The sequence below is a fragment of the Gavia stellata genome, chromosome 2, assembly GCF_030936135.1.
Source record: "Gavia stellata isolate bGavSte3 chromosome 2, bGavSte3.hap2, whole genome shotgun sequence".
Lineage (NCBI taxonomy): Eukaryota > Metazoa > Chordata > Aves > Gaviiformes > Gaviidae > Gavia > Gavia stellata.
This window is the reverse complement of record NC_082595.1, coordinates 19,180,484-19,202,195: the sequence shown is the minus strand read 5'-3', so window position 1 is coordinate 19,202,195 and position 21,712 is coordinate 19,180,484. Positions and strand designations below refer to the sequence as shown.

The 21,712-nt window shown below is 37.0% G+C and overlaps 1 protein-coding gene across 3 annotated transcripts in view; it reads left to right on the top strand.

The window, feature by feature from the left end:
* ZFAND3 (zinc finger AN1-type containing 3) overlaps positions 1 to 21,387 on the top strand; it is a 148,568-nt gene extending 127,181 nt beyond the window's left edge. For all 3 annotated transcript variants that reach the window (XM_059830619.1, XM_059830611.1, XM_059830604.1), the window contains one exon: positions 13,916 to 21,387. In XM_059830619.1, coding sequence (XP_059686602.1) covers positions 13,916 to 14,070 — 155 coding nt within the window. In that variant the 3' untranslated portion in view covers positions 14,071 to 21,387. The remainder of the gene's footprint in view (positions 1 to 13,915) is intronic.
* Positions 21,388 to 21,712: the final 325 nt, after the last annotated feature.

The following is a 21,712-nucleotide window of genomic DNA, read 5'->3' as shown; positions in this document are numbered from 1 at the left end:
GTCTCTTTCTAGAGGACCCATATTTTAGTCTTTGCAGTGTACAATGTGCTGGGCTTGTTGGAGATGATGCTGAATGTGACTTTAATGCAAACTGGATAAATGCCATGTTAAATTTTTATTAGAAGTTGGTGAATCGCCTCATCAAGATGTGATCAAAGTGGATAAGATTGTCTTCATAAAATGGTTTTTAGTTCTAACAAGTTTAATAGCAAGCTGCTTGCTACACCTTAGCAACACAGAAAATCAACATGTCTGAATAGTTGATAACTCAATTTGTACCCAACTACTTTGTGGCTTGTTTCTCATAAGGTTAATGCATAAAAACAATTAAGATTCTGCATTCTTTGCTTAGATTAGAGGAGGGGACAGGAAGAATGGAAAATAAAGAAAAGAGGCCATAGTACAAGACGTAGATGTTGCATAATACAGTTGGCTCATATAACAATTTCATTCATACAGGAAAATGAAAGAAAGATAAAGGAGAAGCTGAACTGTGAAAGAGTATAGAATATGGAGATTAAGCAACAAACTAAGTATTTGAGTAATCTTAAGATTACTTGCCTAGAGGGGAAAAAAACATGTAAATGAATGTTTAACTAAATTGATTGAAAACAAACAGAAAAAATAGGGGCAATAGGACAGGCAATTATAAATGCCTGTTAAGTAGATGAAAGGAATAATTGACAGAAACAGACATACTCTGGTTGATTATTAAAATAAGAGAAGAAAATTTCTTTAAGACAGCTCATCAAAAAAACAAAAAACCATCATGTCCAAAAAATGCATGTGAAGTCTTCAGATGAGTTTCTCTACAGGTATCAGTGCACCACATTCCTTTGATGTGAACAGTGATCACGAGGGAAGTTAACTCATGGGAACAAAACTATAAATTTAAGAAGTCATTTGAAAAAAGTATCTCAAAGGAAAGCTGACCTTAAGGTGATGAGGGAATAAACCTGTGGGGAACACATTTATCTTGCACTAGAACAACATGAAAAACAAACTGGCATTATATCTCTTACAAAATATCCTACATCCTAAACCATCTCTTGACTTAAGTCTGGATGCATTCTAAAGATCATTTGGTGCTTGACAAATTATAACTACATACATATATATATATATATAAAAAAAAATATTTACCACAGAAGGGACTTTAAAACATTCATGAGTAAATGCAGATTAAAGGAAATCCAACCACCATGAGAAAGCATTATAAACAAGCTGTACAAATCTGTAATCTTGGCAGAGACAGGAACAAAAATATTTGGCAAACATACCTTCTAAACTATTTCAGAAACTTGTCTCATATTATGTATGCATATATATGCATGTATATATACACACAAACACATAAACATAGTTAATAAGTATAAAAAAGAGAGCTCTGGTATGTTACTATGCTTATTTTTCCACATACCGGCTTTTAATTTAGTTCTGCATAAATCTGTAATAACCTGGCGGAATTCTTTTCTTGTGATTATTTAAAAGTGTCTGTTTCTTTACTTCTGCTTAGTGGAAGACCAAAACAGAGGGGTAAGATGACGAAAAGAACAGACTCATATCAAGCACTGAGCATTTCTGTTAGCCATCAGAAACAAAATGTGTCCACACAGAAGAGACTGTACCTTTTTTACAGATTCTGTGGCAGCAAGTCTCACTGTGATTCAGTAATAAAACAGGTGGAAGAAAAACAGCTGCAGATTCTTAACTTGTATAACAGAGCTGCTTGTTCATAAACACAGGAGACAAGGCAGTTTTTGTATTGTGCCAGAATAAATTTGGAATGATTTAATTTACTTAGTTAATTTAGAAATTATCTTCAAAGGACAGGAAGAAAGAAACAAACTTGAATACATAAGCAAAAAAACCAAAAAAAGTCCAAGATGTATTGAAACTAATGTTTCTCTTAAAACTTGGTAAAATATTAAATCATGATTCCATTTCCATGGAACTTTTTTCTGGGGAGAAGGATTTGTAATAGCACTGGTAAATTCACTTTCTAGATGGATAAGGTTTATCTGGTACAAACCAAAATGGCTTCAGGACATGATTATGTATTGGTATAACAGATGTACTTCCATTGATTAAAATTAAATATGCGCACTGCTTCTGGAGATTGAGTCAACCAGTTCAATAAGAAGTATTAAAGGAAAAATAAATCTTATTAGTAACTGATTACATACTATAATTCTGGAAAGTCTTCCTGCCAGGCCTTAAGATGCACCATATTCAGCTTTCTTCTGTTGACTGTTCTCCTTAGAGAGTTGCTCCTGGAATAGTACTTTTGCCTCAATCATTCCAGTAATGCCTAGCATCTTAGCTTACATTACTGCAAGTGTTAAAAAAAAAAAGAAAGAAAAACTATTGAAGTTTGAACTCGAACTCAAAGGCGTTTTTTGTTCTGTTTTATTTTATAAAGATGTTATCCCAAGACTGTAATTTAATTGATAGGGAATAGGAGCTGTTAACTAACGTTGGTATCTCCTGAGTAATATGTATTCTGAAAATACTAGAAATTAAATAGTGGAAAGCAGTTGACTAATTGGTGTATCATGGGTTCCAAGGATAGGACTCAGAAAAAAAACACTTTAGTGTCTCAGCTTTAGAAAAGCTGTCCACAGCTTTAAAAGTGTAAATGGAGTTCATGGTCTGCTTATAGTTTGGAATCATGAAATACAGTTTGAAATGGCTCTAGTATGTTCCCCCAGATTGTTCAACAGATGTGGGTTTCTTACAACATGTACTGATTTTTATTTCTTCCACCATGCTACCTAAAGTTCTGCAACAGGCGACTCTCTTGATTTAGTAATGTATACTGAGCCTTTTAGTTAACTTCCTATAATTCCAATCAATACATGTAATTGAAATAGGTCAGCCAGTCTCTCAATTCCTTGAGTTCTCCTTAAATAAAATAATTTAGCATGTTCCTTTTAAAAACAAAACAAAAAAACTGTTTTATTTTGACACCACTAGTGTGGTAAGTGCTTCAGTATATAACCTTCAGGTGGTTTTTGCAGGGATACTACAGTACGAGGTAAAAAATAAGCATTTTCTTGGTGTGCCACATTAGGTCTCTTCTTCCATACATACCTGTACTGTCGTTACAGAAGAAAGAAGCATATGCATAAAGTAAAAGAAGATGCAATTTTTAATTGTCCTGTATGCACAAGAGACACATGGCCTAGCGAACTCAAACATAAAAATCTAGCTGAGACTATCTTATTTCTAATTCCATCTTTTTCAGTACCTTTAGGGAAGTAATTTACTCAGTCTGAGTCATTTTTTTGTTATCAGAAACATGAAGATAATAGCCACCTACCTGCCAGATGTTGAAACATTTTTGAAGGTTAAAGTGTTCTACCTTTTCTAATCAGAATTCTTTCTTCGCAGTGTTCTTATTTATCCAGTCTTACAGGCACAGGTTATAGCTTCACCAGGACTGTGCACTTAGAAAGCTTCTGCTGGTCGGCAGGAGGCTGCTGCAGCTTGTTCTCAAAAGGAAAGATACTTGCCAAGAAAGCGTCCCCCTCAAAGTGAATCAAACGTATTTGTCCATATGTTAACAAATAGCTATGCGCAGAAGTACTGATTTTACTAATGTACTTGATATTTGAAGTAAACACAGAAGGCCCAAAAATATGCTATAATCATCTGACAAATCCTGAAGCAACATTAATAGCTAGTTCAACTGACCATGAAGTAAAACTTAAGAAGGGAGGAATGATGCCCAGTGAATTCTGTTGGTGAAAGTTTGAATTCTACAGAGTAAGAAGTAGGGAAAAAACATCACACTAATTGCTGCATCAGAACTGGGAGGAGAAAAAGGATATTGAAAGGAATAGTCAAAATTTGCCTTGAAAAGTTAGGGTTCTTTCCAGGAACTAGAGGGGGGGGGGGGGTTCCCCCCCCAATAAACTAAATAAATAAAATATTACCTAAAGAAAAATGCCACCTGTGGTCTTAAATTCCATAGCTAATGTATAAGAAAGTGTTAAAGCCAGGTACTGGGACTTGACACTACCTGGTTCTCTGCTAGAGTTCCCTACTAGGTTGCTGTGGGCCTTCTAAGGAAATGGCACGAAGATCAGTGCGCATCAGTTTTCACAGAAGTTAAAACAATAATATTAGTCTGTGTCAGGGGCTTTTGACACTACGTATATGTGGCCTTGGAGGAAAGTTTCAAGAGCTGAAAAACTATTTATGGATATTCTTATCACTAAGGTATAGTATCTTCTTCAGTAGGTTTTTAAAACTAATACATTTATTTAACTGTATCTTCATATGTTTTGAAATGAAAATGTCTACCTACAGAGGTGTTCACAACCGTTAAATGTTCTTGAGTTGCTGAAAGTTGCTCAGATATGTGCATAAGTGGTGTACAGGGGGTCCTGCTATATTCTGAACAAGCAGGAGCAGGGAGTGTTGTGTAAGTCTTTGCACGCCCAAAAAAAAAAGCGGAAGAGTGGAAGTGTACATCACTCTAAGCGTTTGTTTTCCTTTATAGTATAAATAGAGCTTCTGAATGGAGCTCTGTTTCCCTTTGGTTGGAAGAAGAATAACTCTTGACATAGATAGCAAGAGGTTACAGGAATAGAAGACTTGCATGGAGCAGAATGTGTAATCTAAGAGACCCTGGATATAAGGTGTAAATAGGGGATAAAGACAGAAAATAGATTTCATTTAGGTTTAAAAGAAATAGAGCTGCTTCTCTTCAGTGATTTGGCCAGCATGTCTAGCTGTTGTCAGACTGTGCATCAATATGGTGCAACCTCTAGGCATCAATAATATAATTCAGGAAATGTACTGAAAGTCAAACCTGGAATCATATTCAGCATGTGATGATTTGAAGTCAAAATACATGCAGGATCCAGGAGAACAGTTAGAATTAATACAACACATACAGTATGTTAGTATAGACCCTTTCATTATTCATTCTAGTTCTTTATTAGTAGCCTTATCTTTCCTGCATTTTCATTCGGCTAAACAAAATGATACACATACATTATTGAATCACTCAGTATTGCTTGCTATTTTAATTAAATTACTGGGTACACTTTTGCTTTTAATTAAATCCTCAGCTTCTGGGATTTCTGGGAGAAGTGTATTAGCTCAGGTGGGCTTGGTGTAGAGAGAATTCTAGAACTATTAATACTCATCTAGCTCTTTTGAAAATGTCAAACACTCTGCACAAGGCCCTGGACTGGTGCTAGGATAGCTCTGTCACCCACCTGCCCTTTCTCAGGAGACTGGTTTTTTGGGGTTTTTTTTAAGCTTTCACACTACTCTCAAATCTAAATGTTCTGGGTAGGAAACAAATACTTTCTTACATGCTGGTATAGCCTATGGAAAATCTTATTTATAAGAGTACTACCATTTGCAGTAGTGTTACCTATTATTACAGTTTACCTCTACTTTATTAGGTGTCTGTTCTTGGACACTAGGATGCCTTTTTGGCATAATTCTGCTTTTTTACTGAACACCCTGTTCTTTAGATTCATTTTCCCACATCTTACAGGATATAACCTTGTGAAACTAGGAATTATATGGGAGGTGCAGTGTTGTTTCAGTGTGTTCTCGGCCCTGCAAACATGGCAATGAATGTTCCTTTTACAAGTGTAGCAGTAATATTAATTCCTCTTGAATACATCATTGCAAGATCATGTGATTATTCAAAAAAGCAAACTCTCTTCACCTACCTAAAGTCTTAAACTTTTAATTTTGAACCTAGCTTTTCCTCTCCATCAAGTTCGTCATGCATTGGTGTTCACTGTCTGGCACCACTGTTGATGCTGCAAGTTGTTGGGAGAAAAATGGTTCCTTTGAAAATCCTCTTGTTAAATTAAACTTCAACTGTTTTGCCTTTGTGCTTCAACAGTTGTGCAAGTCTTTTGGAGAAAAATGTTTCAGTTACGTTAAGAAAGTATGTAACAAATTAAAATGCTAATTTCTGTGAAGTTGCATATATCGCCATAGATGAACTGGGATCATACCCCAGTTCTGTAGATGTTTCACAACAGTGGTAACCCACCATTTCTCCTAGCTGGTAAGTCAGCTTGTAGTGTCACAACTACTGCTTGTGCCTGGCTGCTGTGGATTGCAACTTAGACAAAAAATTGAGGACGTATATAATGTTGGAAAGGGAGCCTGCAGATGAAATGTGTAGGTCAGTGATTTCTGAGGTATAAAGCAGTTTAGAAATGAGTATTGCATACTGTATCCATGGGAGTAATCATGTACCCAAGTTGCTCCATTAGACTGTCTCCCATAGATGTTGGCCTTAACTCATGAATCCATAGCGGGGTGAAGAAGTTGTGATGTAAAAGTAGTTACTCTAATGTGCATGTGTTCTGTAGAGCAAGGAAAATATTTGGTCCAACCAAAAGATTTAACCACCGTTATTTTGTGGTACATGGCAGAGCTGAGATATGATCCTGACTGAGACCTGCAATATTTAGTAAGACCTGACCCACACCAAACTTTTTATAATTGCAGTTTACTATTACAAAGCACATATGCTGTATTTATCACTTTGATTCATTGAGGATTCTTTGAAATTCAGAAATAATTTCCTGAAAACGTCAGTTCTGTTCCTGAAGATGCTCCCTACTTCTGTGGAGGTGGTATCCACTAGAGCAAAAGCAGGGCTTGAATGTAGGAGAGTGCTATATCTTAATTTTTCCCACTGCAAATACACTGTCTTCAAAGAACCAGGAGGAAGCTGTTTCTTTTGAGTTCTTTTTAGTTCCAAGGTCGAGGAATAGAAGTGTCTTATGCAGAATCTCCTTAAGAATTGTCGATTCAAAAAGAACCTTAAAAAATCAGCATGTGCTCCATCCTCAAGTGATACAAATTCTCTGTTCAAAATTTGTGTCACATTTAATATAGGAAAAAATAGTTTGACAGCTTTCTGTGCAAGTAAAGTAGTAAGATAAATAGGAAAGTGAATTTGAAATTAGCACAAATTGGGATAAAAGGTGGTTTGTTTGCAGTCTCCACGGTGCAAAACCGCCTCTTGCGTGCTCCCTAAAGCAGCTTCCCAGGCTTACGATCTTCGAGAAAATAGACAGAAGACACTTTGAAACACAGGTTATTCATGACTAAACTTGGAAGTCTTTGCCTTGCAGTCTAAAGAATCCTTGCAGAATCTTAAACCATACCTGTCCAATGGCTGTTACAGGATTAAGATGACATCATCTTTCTTTTGTATACAATTTCTTCCATTCATTTCCTGGGCAGTTTATTCACTAATAGCTTTTTTTTGTCTCTAATGCATACATATTGCTTTACCCTCTTTGTGGTAGACAGCAAAATAGAGCAAGAAAGGAAAAAAGCCTTTGTTCCCTTCCTTTCTCCTACCCACTAGTAGAAATACAAAATGAATCTGCAGCATCTTGTAAGCACCCTGAGTCTCAGACGTAAAATTTTATGTAGCATCACAGATGTCATGGAGCTGTGTGCTTCTAGCATGAAACCTGAGATTATGTCTGACTTAAAAGCAAGATGGAAGTCCTAAGTGCATGTCCAGTCCTGGGCACAGATTGGCAGATTAAAAGAAACATTCTAAGGTGTCTTATACCACCTCTTTTCTTCTTTTTGATTCAGTTATTGATCATTTTGGTAGTCATGAGTAAGTATAGATGATCTAGATAAAGAAGATGATACTGAAAGACAAGTTGCAGTGACCATAGCAGATGGCTAGAAAAACAAGCTAATAAGAAAAGTACACTTCTTCCTACTGCACGTTTCCTGAATCTTTTGCAGGTGTGCTCTTTGTGATGGAATGTGGAACTGAAATGCCTTGAGAGGGCAATTTTTATGATACTGTGCATTAATATTTAGAGACTTCTAACTTTGAGTACTTAGAGGTTAACATTCCCCATCCACTCTTCTTGGAGTGGAAATGATAGAAAGGACTGCCTCAAGCTATGTTTTCTGGAGTTTTAACAAATACATCTGTTTGGTTAAAAAGCTTCATCATAATGTGGCTTACTCCCCTTCCCCCTTGGGAAGGAACGACAAGATTCCTAGCCAACTTATTCTGAACTACTTAGCATTTAATCAAAGTCCATGTCTTGCGAAGCTGGGAAAGGGAAACAGGAGAATAGTTTAGCTTAGTTACTTCCAAAAGCTTGTTGTTTAGCTTGTTGGGATTTATTTGGTTTGGGTTTGTAGAAAATGTCAGTAAAACTGAATGTTCCTTGAGTTGTGTAATGAAAGCTGACAATGCCAATACAGAGTATCCCCCACAGAAGAGAGAGAAGAGATAATTAGAGGATATGCAAGAATGGAGCTGTCTAGAAGGAGAATAATACAAGATATCAGCAGACTAGAATATTTTTATCCTATAAAATAGCAGTGCATATAAGCTGCACTGGAAGTTTTGGTATGCTGGACTATAAGGACACTTTTACTTCCTTCCATTGCTGGATGTTCTTTTTTGAACAATCTCCAAAGTATTAGGGGAACAAGCTAGATTATATTGAAATCCAGAGAGCAAGTGTTTTCTAAGGTACTCAATGCACAAGTTTTTAGGATCTCGGCTTTGTATCTTGTTACCTATTTGTTCTTCTGCTACATTCATTTCATACCTATTCCATGTCCTGAAAAAAGAAAAAAATTCCCTCCAACACTTCTGTTTTAATAGCTTTATTGTTAGTATCATTTACAACACATTAAGTCGTCTTTCCAGTTGGAAGGGATGGGGGAGATGCATAAATCTTGTTTTGGGGATTACTAGACAATTCTGGGGAATGATGTCCAGTTATTCTGAACAGTGCTGCAGCAGCATGTATCACTGCAAGAGCTAATCTTCTCTGTTGGTTAATCTGCCTGGTTTTGCTGTGTTGTATGATACCCTGTAGATACATTCACCTTTTAAAGATATGATAAAATCTGTTCTTGCACAGACATCTGCATATAGACTCACACATACCTTGTTAGATAATATACCTTTGGTAGAGAATTTTTGCAGCACCTTCATCACTTAAGGTCACAAGGTATTTTTAAGTTCTGTTTGAATCTCTTGTTGATTAGAATTTCAAATTAGCAAGAAAGGTAGAATTTCTTGTGAAGCATGTGAAGAAGCCAAACCATACAGCACAGAATTCTGCACAAGTCTATGCCATTACTAAAACTACTTTTGAATAGGCTTTGTATAGGGGATCTATACAAACACAAGTTGTTTATTAAATAAAATTTGGAAGTGGCTACAAATTCTGCCAGTTTTGAACTTCTGCCTTTTGACTTGTGAATGAAAATGATAAATAGCAGTACTAGCAGGCAGGTAAGATGATTTTGAAGTGTGAGAAGCTCTGATTTTATATGGTAATTGTGGCAGCATGCAACTACTTTTTAGGTAATATACATCAAGATGTTTCAAATAGGGACACTTTTAAATGTTTTTAAGCCACTTTGTAAATGTGTAAGCTGTATAAATACTTAATAAGCTTGTTTGGCACTTCTACCACTTCTCAAAACTTGCTTATAAACAAAACAAACAAATCTGTCTTCCTTTAGCAGCTTTCTGAATGTCTCATCAATAAGATTAGGACCAGAATCTTGGGGTGGGACAAAAAGGAGCTCCCTTTCTATCATGATGCTATTCGTGTAACAGGGATCATTATATTTATTATATATCTTATGTAACAGTGTGATGTTCTCCAGCAGTACATTAGAAGAGTCTGGAACTACTCCATGCCTAGCCAAGGACATCTGCTAGAGTAGTCCCACCAGTGTGCTGTGCTTCTCCATTGGTAGTTTGCAGTAATCCAATTATTAGGCATTTGTGCCATGTTCCAGAAAGTCTGACCACTTTCTGTTAACAAAGAGAAAAAAGAAATCTAACAAAATCAAGGACCCTCCAAAATTAACAATTTGGCTTTTGTGTTGTGAATTATTATGCCATTTAGTTGAATTCTGATGTTTCGCGTATCATTTTGTTGGTATTTTAGCAGCTTACTGTTTTCAGAATTTGAAGACAGAAAGTTAAGAATTAAATGTAGGTTTTAGTTGAAATACTTGCTTATTGTCATTCCATACTCCCATTTAGCCAGTGCTCTTGAATGTAACAATGAGGAAAATGCAGTCATTTTCCACCATCACCCACACATAGCAAACTGTACGTCTGTGGTATTCTCTGGTCTTGAATATGGAAGATTATTTTGTTTTCTGCCCTCTCCAATTGCTTTTTCCCAGCAGATTCCTCAGGAATGATGAAAGCAACTTCACAGTTGCTTGTGTGCAATCTTAGACTGCCTTTGAATGATGTTTTTTTGCATGTTCTGTGCAAAAGACTCATCTGTGTGGGTACAAGTAAGGCACAGATGGCACACGGTTTTATGGCTTTAGCCATTTATGCTCTGGTGATGAAACGGAAGAGAATTTTTGATGATATATTGTGAGGTAGTTTCTGGGCTGCTTAGAGGAGCTCAAAGGTTTTGAGGCACTACGTAATGTTTTTCCAAGACATTTGCATTAGAGGCCAGAGGAGTAGGTGATTCATAGTTTACTTCTAACATCAGAAAACAACAATTGCAGTGCTGTAAGACGTATTATTATATTTACTAGATTGAAATCTTCTATGTTTGGAGTGGAAGTCTGGCATACTTCTGGTTGATGACGAGGGTAAACTAACTTTAGTTGGCAGATGGATTCGCTTTTCCAGCTCTTTCCCCTAGCAGAAAGTTATTTATTTTGTCTTTTAGTTATCGTGTGCTAAAAGAAGCATTTCTGCAGTAAAATCCTTTAGAGGAGACAACCTGTAGTTGATATCTTACCATAATAAACTTAACTGTAAATACACCACAAGAGTTCATTAATCTAACTTGCTTTATAACCATAAAAGCAGAGTTCTCAGGAGAAAAGGTTTCACCTCTAAATTTGGATTGGTTTTAAGGATCAAAATAGAAGTACATATATTGGCCTTCTGCCCCAGTGCACAGAAGTTAAGAATGTTGTAAAAACTGATGGTCTTGATACGACGTCAGGCACTTGTGTACACACAGACCACAGAATGTCTGCTCTGATTTCCAGACCAGTGAAGAAGCAAGGAGTGAACATAGCAGTTAGAACTTAGTTCAGAATGGATATATTCAACTAATGAAAAAATGTTCAGAACTACTGTTACTCAACTTGCTACTATATAGCAGTATTCAAGTCCTTTAAATTTTAAGTAAAACCTACAAAAATAAAAGTTCCAATCTTTAAAGTGACTTAGGCATTTGAGGCAGTGGGACTAAAGATCTGAAGTCGCTTTTGGAAATGAGTCTTCTAGAAGATCCCCATTGCTAATTCAACAAGAATAAACCCCTTCCCTAAGAATAGCCAATATATGCAAAACTGTCTTTAGTAATGGTCAAAATGTGCTTGGGTATTCTTTCATTAGGTATTATCAGTTCTAATTAGCAGTACATATTTAAATAGATATATGAATAACAGGTTTAGATCATTTAGTTGCTGAAATCAGAAGTACTTTTCCCATAGTCTGGGAAAATGAAAATCACCTGCCATTCTTTATGGACAGTTATTGAAATTCTGTTCAAGAATGCATGAGGAAATAACTTGACAAACAGGAAAAATAAATAATAAGTTTCATCTGGAATAAAAATAGCATACAGTACAGCTTTTCCTACATGGTGCTCCAAAAAGAAATAAAAAGTGTTCAAAAAAGAAATAAAGATATGGCAAAGCACAGGATAGATTGTAGTGGGAGGGTGGCAAAATAGAAAGGAACATCATGAAGTTACACAGGTCTACAAAAGGCAGGAAGGAGGCTTTGTAGAAGGTGAGGAGATGGGGCAATTGAAAGGTCATGTACAAAAGTGATGTCATGTTGTATATATATTTTCTTACCAGTTTTATAGAATTGTCAAAAGGGTCTTGCTGAAGGTGTGTAGAAGATTGTAAAGGTGTTCAAGATCTCTTTTAGATAACATTAAATAGCACTTCTACATATGCTTGTTAACCATGTGGAGAGGATCTGCAAAACTACCAGGATTTAAAACCATTTTTTTACCTACAAGGGACTGAAATGACTTCAGCCCAATCCGTATCTGCAGGATTTATTGCATCTGCTTCTTACACATCCACTGCAGATAAGATGACAAACTTGATTTTTGAGCTCATCTAGTCAGGTATTTATGTATTCTTGTGCCTGCAGTGGACATTGGTTTAGTAATTTGAAGTCTTAGTGGAGGAAATAAGGGAAGCCTTCAGTCCATGCTTTCTGTAAGAGAGAATTTAGTGAAATGCCTTTTCAGTATTGAAACTATAGTCCAAAGATGTTTTCATTTCAACAATCAGACCTTGAATTTTTGGCACCTCAGGAAAGATATTTGTCACAGTTGATTGTGGTGTGACCCAGACTGAGTTTGAAGTGGAGGCAATGATCACAATGGGCGAGATATATATCAATTCAGTCTGCATCCTTCCATCCATATTTCTTAATCACGTATAGCAATACAGAAAACTTGTCTTTTTTGCTTTGTTCCTAGAACTGGGTTTCAAAGCGAGCCACAGATAATAGACGTGTCTTATCATAGCTGGTGCTATTGAAACAAAGAGCAAAGATAAATTGAGTTTTCACATTATTTTTTTTTAATAATTCCATGTGTGATACTTTTTTCCCTTTCTGTTTTCTTAACAATCACACTAACATAAAGGTAGCCTGTTGTTCTCTCCTACAATTGATGTTTTATAGTCCAGGAGCTTGAAATACTTTACACACATTTTTACATATGTATGTGTGTGTGTGTATATATGTACAAACACACACTCTCTCAGTCATTCACTCACTTTTATCCTTTTCCATCTCTCAAATATCATCATTTTGTGGTTTAAATAGATTTTGAGCATTCAAGGAGCAGCAGTAATGTAAAGCATTCAGTGAGAGGCACAGTGATGCTCTTTGCACCATCAGGCAGGAAAAATACTGCAGCATAGGCAATATCATACTTCGTTTCATATACGGTGGGCTACATGAACCCTGTAACTGTGTGACTCTTTTCCTTACTATGTCATCTTAATACTACTTATCCCTGTGTAACATTCATTTTAGAGGTAGGAAATTTGAGGCAATTTCTTTACTGTTATGAAGTGTTAGGGCCAAATAAGAAAAAAGCTGATTGTAGACTAGAAGGAGGTGGCTACTGCAGATGCCCTCCTCATCTGTAGGAAAAGGTATTGCACGTGTTTCTGAATCACATGCTCCCTGGAAAACTGAGTAACATTGGCTAGCTTTAGACAAAGAGACAATAACATACATCTTTTCAGCTACAGAGCAAGATGATGTGGCATGGCATGTCCCTATGTCAAATGCCTGTTCACCCCCTGTGCTTAGTGTCAGAATAGTTCATGAAGAGAAGCTTCTGAAAACTGGAATAGGAACAGTGAACTCTCCTGCAATTGTTGCCAACTTGGAGCGCTGGCAGTAAGGAGGAGGCAAGGTGCTTAGATTTAACAGTTCTGACTTGAATGCCTGCTTGGGAGCTAAATCTGAAGTACCATAAGCATGAATTTCAGAAATGACAACCAACTCCACGTAAAGTAGAAAAGATTTCAATGAAGGTGATCAGTTTTGTTTTTAAAAGCATTAGCTTTGTTACTATCTGGGCATACCTAGTTTAGATGATTTTGGGGGCTTCCTCTATAAGATGAGAGAATGGCAAAAAAAACCCAAATGTAGTATGACTTGAGCTTGGATACTGTGTTGATAAATACTCAAGAAAATGCAGTAAATAATCAGATACTTGTTAATACCCTGTAAGGAAGATAAGTGAAAACTTAAAGCTGGCATTAATTTTTGAGAACTGAGTAATCCCCCACTAGGTGATCCTTCACTTCTGATTCAGGTAAGATTCTGCCACTTTAACCAAGTCCCTAACTGTATGTTTTTTTTCCTCCCTTTCCATGGTAGGTTATGTGTTCTGTATGTTACATCGCCTGCCTGAACAACATGACTGCACATTTGACCACATGGGACGTGGGCGTGAGGAAGCCATTATGAAAATGGTGAAACTGGATCGGAAAGTAGGGAGATCTTGCCAACGCATTGGCGAAGGATGTTCCTGAGTGCAAGACTGCAACCAAATGCTGTTCTCTTAGTTCACTAATGTTAGCCTTATTTAGGACAAAGTCAGCCAGAAACCTTGTACTAGGCAAGTTTCAGACTACAGCCAATCAGTTTCCTTTCTTTAGCCAACCGTCCTGGTACTGTAGTTTAGGGGTTGATGGTGGTTGAAATTGATTTCTGGCTGGTTACTAAGGTGCCTGCTAGCCACCGTATAAAAATAAAACATGAAGAAATATTATTTTTGAGCATGGCTAGTGGATTTAAACAAAACAAGAAAAATCCAAAGGCTTCTGTTATTGCTGGAGTCACTCTAAAAGCCTTACGCTGGAAACATTCCAGCTGCAGAGTTAAAACAAATAGTTGTATAGAAGCTGGTGTAAAAGTTTGCTATGCACATGGCTTTCGGACAAACTGTTTAATGTGCAGCCTTTCACCTCTTCACTGCTAGTGAATCCTGAGGAGGTGAAATACTACTAAGAGCAGCAACTGCGGCTGCTTAAGCCCGGAAGACCTGACTGGTCACTCGTGCCTTCATCGCGTGTGGCTTTTGAGTTAGGCAGTGTCACCAGCATCAGGGATTCTGTTGGGGTAGGAACATCTTTCTGGTTCTTCCCAGGAAGCCAAAAAGAAAGGGGGACAGAGATTCTTATGAAAAATTTTTATATCTATCTTACTATAAAGAACCTATCAGGGTTTTGCTTTTTTTCTTTCTTCTCAGTTAAATTATGATCTCACTTTAGAGCCAACTCCATCCCAGAGCAGTAAATGGTGCATACTTTTTACATGGCATCCACACAGATTCTACGAGTTGTATGAACAGATTCCACATACCTTGAGCAGTGCAGCTGTTCCCACTGGCCGAAACCTGATTGGCTCTTGTTTGCCTTTTGCTAAGTGCAGGTATCTGATAATTGATCAAATAAGGCTAATTCACAGCACAGTAGCCATGGCTGGATTCTACAGACTGACTTTCTGTAGCTAGACTTATATATTGGGGAAAAAAAAGGACATTTTGTAGCAAACAGAATTCAGTAACAGTATTGGGGAACAACCAGTAAAAACACCCTTTATCAGATTGAGTTTGTGTTCCTCACTTCCAGAGTGTCAATGAGATAATCAAATGGGCTATATCAGCCCTGTTTCTATGCAGCTGAATGCTCTCATGAAAATCTCTGCCTGCATGTATTGCAAAGCAAGTATAGCAAGTGAATGTGAAAAGCATTACATGGAGTAGAATGTTTTGGATCTGTTTAGACCTATGGTTCTGTATTACGGTATGTCACGTTGAGCTGAGCTGAACTGAATTGTGCACCAGTCTTGTCAGTTTGGAAACAAAAAAGCAAACATAATAATCAGCATGTCTCCTGCTGCACACAGGGTTTATGCAGGTAAAAAGGATTTGTACCGATGTGGCCCAACTTAATCCTGAGTGAATTTAGCTTCTCAGTCTATTAGTAAGGTATTAACAATCACGTAAATTTGTAACAAAACCTGAGGGAGGGAAAGATTTTGTCTCATCTTCAAATACTGGGCAGATATAAAACATCAGAGGGGTGAAGTAACGTGTCACTTAAAAAACCCCAGTATGTTGGGAGTAAGCTTGTGTGAGTCATTCTCCATTCTACTTGTCACAGGTAACTAACTCCTTATAGGCCAAATAATATTGTTACTTTGGTAGCCAGCTAGGAGCATTTAACAAGACGACAACTAATTTAAAAAAGAAAAAAAGAAGAATGTATGTGTCTCTCCACACACACACACTCAGCATCTGACTGTATTAGCGTTAATTAACCATGAAGTAACTCAGAAGTGTCCCATCTTTATAAAATGCAAGCTATCCAAAAGGCAAGCTGTTTTTTTTTTTATTGTTATTATTCAAGAGGATGAAACCAGCAGCAAAATCTTCTGTGATGTGCTGCATTTGCAGGAAATGGTCCTGGTGAGAGGGACTGTCCAAGGATATTATTTACATTTGCTGTGAGGAGTTTAAAAAAACCATGGATTTTGGCGGCTGCTGTGATATGCACTTTCTTTTCCTACAAAATCCTATCATAGCATTTGATGGGCATTCTGATTGATACACAAGACTTTTCTGCATTAATACTGAAGATGCTATTTTGTTCCTCCTTAATATTCTCTTTAATCTTGTTACAAGTGCACAGATGGTTTCAAGGTGGCTCTTGAGAGAACACTACTTAAAGTTTATGTGAATTATGGACAATATGTTCACTTTAAACAAAAAAGTTGGGGAGGGGGTTGTTCCTTTGCAGTATCTGTTCTGTGAAGTTTGTTAAACGTAAAGAAAGCTTAAGTTCTTGTATCTTAAAAGAAGATCTCATTTAACCCTTTTGTGTTCTAGATTTACTTACACATGTAGCCTAGAGCTCAGTTTTAGTTTAACATTGTGAAAATATTAAAAGAATCTTGTAACTTTATTCTTTTTCCTCCTGCTAAAAAAATTAAAACAATCAGATTAAAGTTTGAATTCCTTTCTGCCTATTCCAACAGGTCTTGCTGTTTTGCACCATTGCTACTGCAAGTTCATGTAAGAAATATGAATGGGGAAAATACCAGTGTTAGGCCAGGAACTTCAAGCTGAATTTACGATTGGTGGAAGGTGGACAGTATTTTCTGCCAGTTTGGAAAGGGAGGATAGTATTTCTGCTGGCTTCAAGTTTAGTGATTTATTTTGTAAGCAAATCTGGCTAAATCTACTGTAGCCTGAGTATTGGTCGATTTAATTTCAAGGTTAGATACAGTAATCAAATGAACAAGTTGTTAACACTCCTAAGTCAAATGCATACTGTGCACTGTATCATTGGCATCAAAGTTTTAAAATGTCTTAAATGTTCTTTCATGCATTTTGACAACTTTTGCATGTATAGTAGCTGTATTCCAAATCCTAACGGGCTGTATTCATAATGGATAAGTAGAATAACTATTGTTTCTTAACAATTTCAGTTCTAGAAACACAAGGCTAATTAAAAAACAATGGACTGTATTAGAGGGAGAGAGAATATCAAGGTGATTATTTTAAAAAAATTTTGAAAATGGTTTGGAATTGCAGTTGTGCCTGATTCATGGGATACATACACCCATTTTTTTCCTCAAATTAGTATGGTACTTTCAATTATAAAACTGCGTCATTCTTGAACAAAATGACTGTGTTACAGTAAAGGTAAGTCACATGAAACAGCTCTGCCTTTTCATCAAGTTTCAAACCTATAGCTGGGTGCAAACCAAGGCTTCAAGGAAAAATAAGAATTGCCCATGAAGGTTGCTACGCCAGAGCCTGTCTGTAATTGCACTGGTTTCTGTTTTGAAACAGTTTAGTGTCCTGAATGAGAAGCAATGTAACTAAAATGAGGTACTTGAGAATATGAACTAGTCTTCAGTGGTGCACAGACAACACCCTGAAAAGAGTCCTGGTGCAATTATAGCAGTCCAAAAGTAGTATTAACTGCTTTTTATCTGTTCTGTGGAAGGTGATAAATATGTTTGAAACCTGAATTTTGCATGACTTTCTTCTTTTGAACAAATTGCAATCCCCTGGCCTCTTGAACACAATGTCCTGTTTATATTTACCTTTGTACTTGTTGTGGTGGTCAGTTCATTCTACAATCATAGCAGTTCCTTCTGTGACTATGCTACAACTTCGATATAAATCTCTAAGGGATAAAAACACTTTTTTTAATCTTACAATGACTATTTCAATACAAAGAGTTGCCAGGGAAGAAAACTGATACTAATGGTGTCAAAAATATAGTTTTATAATAAATTCCAAGAAATGCATCAGTGGAATAATTGACAGCACCTATGCTCACAATTGATGTGTACACAGTTAAGTGCCCAGACGAATTAACGTTCTCTTTGTTGTAGTGTAGTTACTGAAATTGTCAGTAATCAGTGGAACAGCAAAGAGAAGGTCTAACTGAAGTAATCCCCTAATGTCACAATGAGATTGTAGTCAATTCACACTGGAAATAATTTTGTATGCTCCCAGGAACTTTTATACCTAGAAAACAAACGGCAACATTTAAGACACTACTTAAAATGAACTGTATTTATTGGCACCAGATGTTTTTCATCACTGAAATACCTGATTTGATTTCTGCACACAGAACAAAAATAATATAAACAGTAGTAAGCTGTGGTTCAACACAAAGACTGATGTGGCATGAGCTGCTGTTTAAGGATATGGTTCTAGTATAAACTAATTCATAATCTTATGCTTAGCTGAGACTGCATCTGTACATACTTTGCTACACAAAGGACCATGCTGGAAAAACAGTGCATAGGATTAAGCTGTTCAAAAGTATTCACAGCGCACATTTTACATGGTGAACTTCTGCAATAGTGGGCTTTATCTCACTATTGGCAGCTTTTCCCAGAGACTGAACTTTAATGCTGCTGGAAAGAGCCGCTCTTAAATAACAGTTCTCAAAGACATCAGTGAGAAGGACATATTTTTCTTTCTCTTCCTAGTCTTTTTTTCCTTTTTGTTGAGGCAGTCAGCATGTGCAGCTGGGCATTTGAAAGTAGTTCTGCTTGAATGTTGCTCTTTTTGGCTCTCCAGTACTCGCCCCAGGAAAAAAAAAGCATTAACTTTGTTCTTCTTGCAAGCCCCTGCACATTAAGTCAGTTAGATTGAAATACAGATGTTGGTCTATAGAAGTGATCACCTCCTTGTGTATTTTACTACAGTGATAGGCTATTATTTCTTCAATTACCTGAAACTTAATGACATGATCTACTTGTTCTGGATGTGAGGCTATGGGTTTTTTTGAACTTAATTCTGTGATACTGTTCATATACATCTCCCCATAAACTCATCATGCCTCATCATGCCTCATCTTCCAATCTGCAGTTGAGTCAGGAGGAAAGAAAGCATGAAAGCAGGAGGCAGTGGATGCAAATTGACAAGTGCTTAGGGATCACATCCATCTTCAAGTCAGCTCAGATCACAAAATGGTAAAGAGGCAAGTAATTACTTGCCAAACAGCACCAACTTTGACTTGGTACTACAGAAGACTTTTGCTTTATCTTTGTGAATATACCTGTGTAGAGTTTGTCTGAGTCAATTCTGCAACGTATGTTATATGCAAAGAAATGAAACAGGACTGTCAGAAAACATTTTTGATGGATTATTTAGTAATAACTACATATTTTGCTACAGGACTTCCTATTTTGCAATATGCTGCTATTTTCTTTGGAAGAAAAACAAGCAGAACTTTATAAGACTAACTGTAAACAATTTCAAATTCAGTACATGCATCTGAAGCATTAGGAAAAGATTACTGAAATTATATATAGTTTTTAAAGATGATGACTACATCCTCTAACAAAATGGTTTTGGTCTTCAGATAGCAGCAAGTGTTGATGGCAATGGTTTAACCATAAGCAGAATGTTCCTTTCTGCTAGGTTTGTGCAAAGCTAATAACATGCAATAGGATGCTGTGAGTTATTAACTTGTAGCATGGTGCAGTGACTGTGTAAGTAAGTACTGAGAATAAAATTATAGAGACCTACTCTTGTCTGTTGGCTCTCCCTTCACACCAAAGGACAGAAGATGGCACCCACTATTTCTTCATTGCTTAGTCCCTTTTATGCTTTTCTGAGTTGCAGAGGACACTTTCCTTCCTCTACCAAGCGTGCTCAGGGAGGATAGGGAACCACATTCTAGAGTTCTAAACACTTCAGGGTTTTTAAAAGAAAGAAAAACAGGTTGACATCTCTGAAAGCAGTGTTGAAGTCATCTGCTGTATCAGAGATGCAACACTAGAAGGAGCTCTCTTTAGAATTCTCTGAACACTTGAAAATAGTGCATTTTTTTTCTCCTCTTAAATTGTTCAGGGTCTCTTTGAAGCAAAGTAGCAATCCTTAAAAAAGAAAAAAGGCATGGCCTTGTATCATCTTTTGAAAGGAAGGCCTGCATGATCAGCACTTCTGCATTAAGAAAGCTAAATGAAAGGTTCATTGTTGACTCCTGAAACACTTAGTCTTGTCTCTCAAAGGAGCAAATAAATGCAGAACTTTTAGACGAAGGAAAAGAGAATCTGAGCCCTCTGCTAGATAAGCTAAATTCAGAGTTAATTCTTCATTCTAGCAATAGTTTGTCTTTTTTTTTTCCTTCTTCTTCTGCAGTGTTTAAGTATACCACATTTGCTTTAGATTCCTGAAAGCTTTAGCTAGATCAGTTTCTGAAAACATCTTTTAACATACTACATTTGGCAGCAGCATGAGGAAGAAGATGAGCTCCAACAATAAGTTCAAAAGTAAGTTAACCACTGTTGGCTAGCACAACTGTTCCTGTCTACACTAGAGTTTTAAAATGATGGCCAGCTGAAAATGTTTTAACTGATCCACCCATATCAGCTTTGCATGAATCCTGCTCGTTTGGATGGTCTGTCACATGCACAGCAGCCAGAGGTGTTACATTTATTCTGTCTGCATGCAGACTTTCCCCTTCATTACCCTCAATGTTTATATAGATTAAAATACTAATAAGGTAAGCAGCAGTTAGTTAGTTACAAATTCTATAGATATCTTCAAGTCACCCTGCACGCCCCTTGTTTTCTCTTTCTGTTTTTGACTGTTTGGTCTCAGGTCTTGTCAAAAATCATAGTTCCAAACAGATCTTTCCATACACAGACACGTACACACATAGAAGTCTCCTGGGACATTGAATGGCTAAAGCAGAATTATGCTTCTGGGCTAAAAACAGCTTTTGCTTTCTGCACACCCACATACATACAATCAGTCCTTGTCTTGCTTGTCTTCTGGGGAAATGTAGCATGTCCCAATATCTCAATTTGCCTGTTTAATATTAACTGTAGTTTAATCATTATCAACTACTATAGACTTAGTCCCAGAAGCATCATTATGCTCATTTGCAATTCCATTAAAAATACTGCCCCCTAACAGCTGAGAAGTTTGCATGAATGGTAACAGCTGGGTTACAGGTATTTTTCAATAGTGTGTCTCATGCTATTCCTAGGGGCATGGAACTCTGTGAAGGGGTGGGTGAGGGTGCATGTGTGTGTGTAGATGTAGGATCAGCTAGGTGCTGCTGACCATATTCCAGCTGCTACATTAATAGCAATACTTTGCCTCTGTTTGAGGCAGCAACTCCTGCTAAATTAGTGGGAGCAGGGAAATGTGTGCTATTTGAAACTTACTGATACTTCTGTCAGCTTCTGTTCTAGCTCCCATGCAGGCCTTCATTTATCTACTCCCTGGCTTCTCTGTTTGCTGCAATTTCCGTAGGCTTTCTCCATCATCCCTTTTGCAAATTCTTCCTCATCAACTACAATGCCCCCCCCCCCCCGACATTGTCATGTTCAAAGACAGAGTCTATGTGAAAACAAGATAACAGTAGAGATTGCGTCTAAAGGTATTGAGACTTGTATTGCCAATAGGTGTTTCTGTCTGTAATGAAAATGTTATTTTTAAGTGTTAAATGACTGCTGCTGTTTAGTATATGAAATTCCTAGAGCTGTCTTAATACACTGTAGCAAATAACATTAAGGCTGAGTTGTACTTCCAGTTTAAACCCCTTCTTCATTGCTCTTAACTTTTTTTGTGGACTTTCTCAATACAAGGAACCTTAAGGCTAGCTTGATACTACAGCCACTAGAGAT